Here is a 5,391-nt window from a genome sequence, read left to right as displayed (position 1 = left end):
CGTCAAGTCAACTCAACTCATAGCGACCGTATATACAACAGAACAAAGCACTACCTGGTCGTGCCCATCATCACAATCCTTGTTATGCTTGAGCCCAGTGTTGCAGCCACTGTGTCAACCCATCTCCCTGAGGATCTTTCTCCTTTACCTGACACTCCACTTTACAAAGAATGATGTCCTTCTCCAGGGACTGATCCCTCCTGACAACATGTCCAAAGTATGTGAGATGTAGTCTCACCATCCTTGCTTCTAAGGAGCATTCTGGTTGTACTTCTTCCAAGACAGATTTATTCCTTCTTCTGGCAGACCATGGTATATTCAATATTCTTTGCAACACCATAATTCGAAGGTATCGATTCTTCTTTGGTCTTACTTATTCATTGTTCAGCTTTCCCATACATGTGAAGCAATTAAAAACATCATGGCTTGGGTCAAACACACGTTATTCTTCAAGGTGATATCTTTGCTTTTCAACAGTTTAAAGTGGTCTTTTGCAGCAGATTTGCCCAAGGGAATGTGTCTTTTGATTTCTTGACTGTTGCTTCCATGGGTGTTGATTGTGGTGGATCCACGTAAAATGAAATCCTTGGCAACTTTAAACTTCTCCATTTATCATGATGTTACTTATCGGTCCAGTTGTGAGGATTTTTCTTTTCTTTACATTGAGATGTAAGCCATACCAAAGCACATACTGAGCTTCATCAGTAAGTGTTTCAAGTCCTCTGTACTTTCAGCAAGTAAAGTTGTGTTATCTGCCTAACGCAGGTTGTTAATTAGTCTTCCCTCAGGCTTGATGCCTTGATCTTGTTCACATAGTCCGGATTCTTGGATTATTTTGTCAGCATACAGACTCAATAGGTATGGTAAAAGGATACAATGCAAACACACACCTTTCCTGACTTTAAACCATGCAGCATCTCCTCGTGCCATTCAAAAAACTGCCTCTTGATCTAGGTACAGGTTCCTTATGAGCACAATTAAGTGTTGCATTACTCCCGTTCCTTGCAATATAATACATAATTGGTTATGACACACACAGTCAAATGCCTTACCATAGGCAATAAAACACAGGTAAACATCCTTCTGGTATTCTCTGCTTTCAGCCAGGATCCATCTGACATCAGCAATGATATCCCTTGTTCCACATCCTCTTCTAAATCTGGCTTGAATTTTTGGTATTTCTCTGTCTATATACTGCTGCAGCTGCTTTTGAATGATCTTTAGCAAAATTTTACTTGTGTGTGATATTAATGATACTGTTCAGTAATTTCCACATTCAGCTGGCTGGTGTCTGCATTAGGTTGGTCTCATAGTTTAGGAGGCTAAAAATTCATATTCAAGGCTCTGCTTCTAGAAGAAGGCTCTTTCTTTCTACTCTGGGGGAAAATTCTTGTCTCTTCCTCTGTTCCTTGGTGATCTCCGGGTGGCATCAACCTCTCTCCATTTGTGCTCCATTCCCTGGGCGTAATCTGCTCTTCTTAAGTCAAGGATGATTGGCTTAAGACACACTCCACATTGATGGTGTCATTAACGTAACCAAGAAAGTCATGTTTCCAAATGGAATTACATGCACAGGTAAGGGTTTAGGGTTTACAAGGTCTGTATTTGGAGGACACGATTCAGTCCATGGGAATATACATAAACATGTTGTTAGTTGCCATTGAGTGGCTTCCGACTATTGGCGCTTCCGTGTGTTCAGAGTGGAACTGCTCCATGTGGTTTTCAAGGCTGTGCCTTTTGGAAGAAGATCACCAGGCCCGCATTGTCAGGCATCTCTGGTGGGTTTGAACCACCAACTTTTCCACTAGCGGGCAAGTGCTTAATGGTTTGCACCACACAGAGACTCCTATGCATATGCATTATCTCTTCTATTCCATTAAATACAAGGTAAGATTTTTCTCATGTTTTTATGGGCACACTGAGTTAGTTTAACAACATATCTAAAAATAAAACTTCAAAATGCACCCACAGTGATTCATTTCTGAATGTTCTCTGTTTCCAACATTCAGTAAATATTCTGTGTCTTTGCTTACTCTTCAGCTCTGAGCTTCCTGTTGCAGCCGTGGCCCTGTCTGTCTCGGCCACAGGAACATGGGAGGCAACCAGACATGGGTCTCAGAGGTCACCCTTCTGGGATTCCAGGTGGACCCAGCACTGGAATATTTCCTCTTTGGTCTCTTCTCTTTGCTCTACACCTTCACCCTGCTGGGGAATGGGACCATCCTAGGGATCATCTGTCTTGACCCCAGGCTGCACACCCCCATGTACTTCTTCCTCTCACACCTGGCCTTCATTGACATGTCCTACACCTCCAACAATGTCCCCAAGATGCTGGCAAACCTTCTGAACAAGAAAAGAACCATCCTCTTTGTCCCTTGTATAATGCAGGTATTTTTGTATTTGGCTTTGGCTGCCACAGAGTGCCCGATTTTGGTGGTGATGGCCTATGATCGGTATGTGGCCATCTGCCACCCGCTCCATTACTCTGCCATCATGAGCTGGAGGCTCTGCATCACTCTGGCTGTCACTTCTTGGGTGTGTGGCTCCGTCCAGGCCCTGACCCAAGTGAGCCTCATCCTGAGATTGCCCTTCTGTGGGCCTCATGAGATCAACCACTTCTTCTGTGAAATCCTGTCTGTCCTGAGGCTGGCCTGTGCAGACACCTGGCTCAATCAACTGGTCATCTTTGCAGCCTGTGTGTTTATCTTACTGGGGCCACTCTGTCTTATGCTGGTCTCCTATACCTGCATCCTCTTTGCCATCCTGAGGATCCAGTCCAGGGAGGGACGCAGAAAGGCCTTCTTCACCTGCTCTTCCCACCTCTGTGTGGTGGGGCTCTTCTTTGGCAGTGCCATTGTCCTGTACATGGCCCCCAAATCCAGCCACCCTGAGGAGCAGCAGAAGGTCCTTTCTCTGTTCTACAGCCTTTTCAACCCCATGCTGAACCCCCTGATCTACAGCCTGAGGAACACAGAGGTGAAGGGTGCCTTGTGGAGAGCACTGTGCAAGGAGAGGAGAATGTGAGAGATATCACAGAGCCATATGGTGAGGCTTTGCCTTCGTGGGACATGGAAGTTGGAAATTGCTGTACCGTGTACTAAAATAAATGTCACCTTAAAATACAAGAGTACAGACCTAAACATAAAACCTGAAACTATAATACATCTAAAAAAGAAAAGGAGAATACCGTCATGACATTGAAGTGGTGTAGATTCTTACAGAAGTTACAAAAGCCAGTAGACTTAAATTTTGAAAATTTGACAACTATTGGATCTCTTTAAAATTAATCATGCTGCTCATCAAAGTCATCACTAAGAAACAAAAAAAAAACGAAGTCAGGGACAAGTTAATAATATTCATACTGCATATATTCAGCAAAGGAATTGTAGCCTGAATACATAAGAAAAACTCATAAAATAATAAAAATGATAAACAATCAAATTGTATAAAATAGACAGAGCACTTGAATAGACACTTCTCAAAATAAATGCAAGTGATTAATAACCACATGAAAACAGGCTTATCATCATTTTTCAGAAAAAAGAAAGTAAATAAAACCTACAATAAGATACTATTTCATACCCATTGTTTTGTTTTGAGGTGCCATCAAGTCCGCTCTGACTCATAGTGACCCTGTGTACAACAGAATGGAACACTGCCCATTCCTGCACCATCCTCACAATCATAGTTATGCTTAAGCCCGTTGTTGCAGCTACTGTGGTTATCCATCACATTGAGGGACTTCCTTTTTCTTCCTGATTCTCTACTTTACCAAGCATGATGTTCTCCTTCAGGGACTGGTCCCTCCTAATAACATGTCTGAAGCACCTGAGACAAAGTCTTATCATCCTCTCTTCTAAGGAGCATTCTGGGTTCACTTCTTCCAGGATGGATTTATTCCTTCTTCTGGCAGTCCATGGTATATTCAATATTCTTTGTCAACACCATGATTAAAAGGCTTCAATTCTTCTTCAGCCTCCTGTATTCATTGTCCAGCTTTCACGTGCATATGAGGCAAATGAAAACTGCCTGGCTTGTGTCAGGTGCACTTTAGTCCTTAAAGTGATATCTTTTCTTTTAAATACTTTGAAGACGTCTTTTGCAGCAGATTTGACCAAATAAGATTTTTTTTTTTTATTTCTTGACTCCTGTTTCCATGGGTGTTGACTGTGGATTCAAGAAGAACGAAATCCTTGACAACTTCAGTCTTTTCTCTGTTTATCGTTTTATTGGTCCAGTTGTGACGATTGTTTTCTTTATGTTGAGGTGCAATCCATACTGAAGGTTGTATGTAGTCTTTGATCCTCATCAGAAAGTACTTCAAATCCTCTTCACTTTTAGCAAACAAGATTGTGTCATCTGCATACAAAGTTTGTTAATGAGTCTTCCTCCAATCCTGATGCTGTGTTCTTCTTCATAAAGTCCAGCTTCATGTATTATTTTCTCAGCATACAGATTGAATAAGTATTGTGAAAGGATACAACCCTGACACACACCTTTTCTCATTTTAAGCCACGCAGAACAATTGCCTCTTGGTCTACATACAGGTTCCTCATGAGCGCAATGAAGTGTTCTGGAATTTCCATTCTTCTCAATGTTATCCGTAATTTATTATGATCCACACAGCCCAACGCCTTTGCGTAGTCAATAAAACACAAGTAATTGTCTTTCAGTTATTCTCTGCTTTAAACCAATGGTATCCCTCATTCCTTGTCCTCTTCTGAATCTGGCTCTAATTTCTGGCAGTTCCCTATTGATGTACTGCAGCAACTGCTTTTGAATGATCTTCAGCAAAATTTTACTTGTGTATGATATTAATGATATTGATCAATAATTTCTCCATTCCATTGGATCACCTCTTACAGTCTGTTGTTCAGGTAGCTGTCTTCCAAATTTTGGGGCATAAATGAGTGAGGGCTTCCAGAGATGCATCAGTTTGTTGAAACTTGCCAATTGGTATTCCATCAATTTCTAGAGCCTTGTTTTTCACCAATGCCTTCAGTGCAGCATGGACTTCTTTCATCCGTACCGTTGGTTCTTGATCATATGCTACCTTCTGAAATAATTGAACATCAGCCAACTTTTGTTTTCTTGGTATAGTGACTCTGTGTATTCCTTCCATCTTCTTTTGATGCTTCCTGTATCTTTTTTTTTTTAGTATCATTGGATATTTTCCTAGTAGAATTCTTCAATATTGTAACTCAAGGCTTGAATTTTTCTTCTTTCAGCTTGAGAAATGCCAAGTGTGTTCTTCTCTTTTGGTTCTGTAACTCCAGGTCTTTGCACATTTCATTATAATACTTTACTTTGTCTTCTCTAGCCAACCTTTGAAATCTTCTGTTCAGCTGTTTTACTTCATTACTTCTTCCTTTCACTGTTTCTACTCAACTT

General features: G+C 41.2%; 1 protein-coding gene across 1 annotated transcript; it reads left to right on the top strand.

The window, feature by feature from the left end:
* Nucleotides 1-2,091: 2,091 nt before the first annotated feature.
* On the top strand, nucleotides 2,092-3,024 carry LOC126081684 (olfactory receptor 2A5-like). Its single transcript, XM_049893683.1, has one exon. The coding sequence runs from the start codon at nucleotides 2,092-2,094 to the stop codon at nucleotides 3,022-3,024; it is 933 nt and encodes a 310-aa protein (XP_049749640.1).
* The last annotated feature ends 2,367 nt before the right edge of the window (nucleotides 3,025-5,391 follow it).

The sequence above is a fragment of the Elephas maximus genome, chromosome 8, assembly GCF_024166365.1.
Source record: "Elephas maximus indicus isolate mEleMax1 chromosome 8, mEleMax1 primary haplotype, whole genome shotgun sequence".
In the NCBI taxonomy this organism is placed as follows: Eukaryota; Metazoa; Chordata; class Mammalia; order Proboscidea; family Elephantidae; genus Elephas; species Elephas maximus.
Note: the sequence above shows the minus strand (reverse complement) of the source record. Positions and strands in the feature narration are given on the sequence as shown.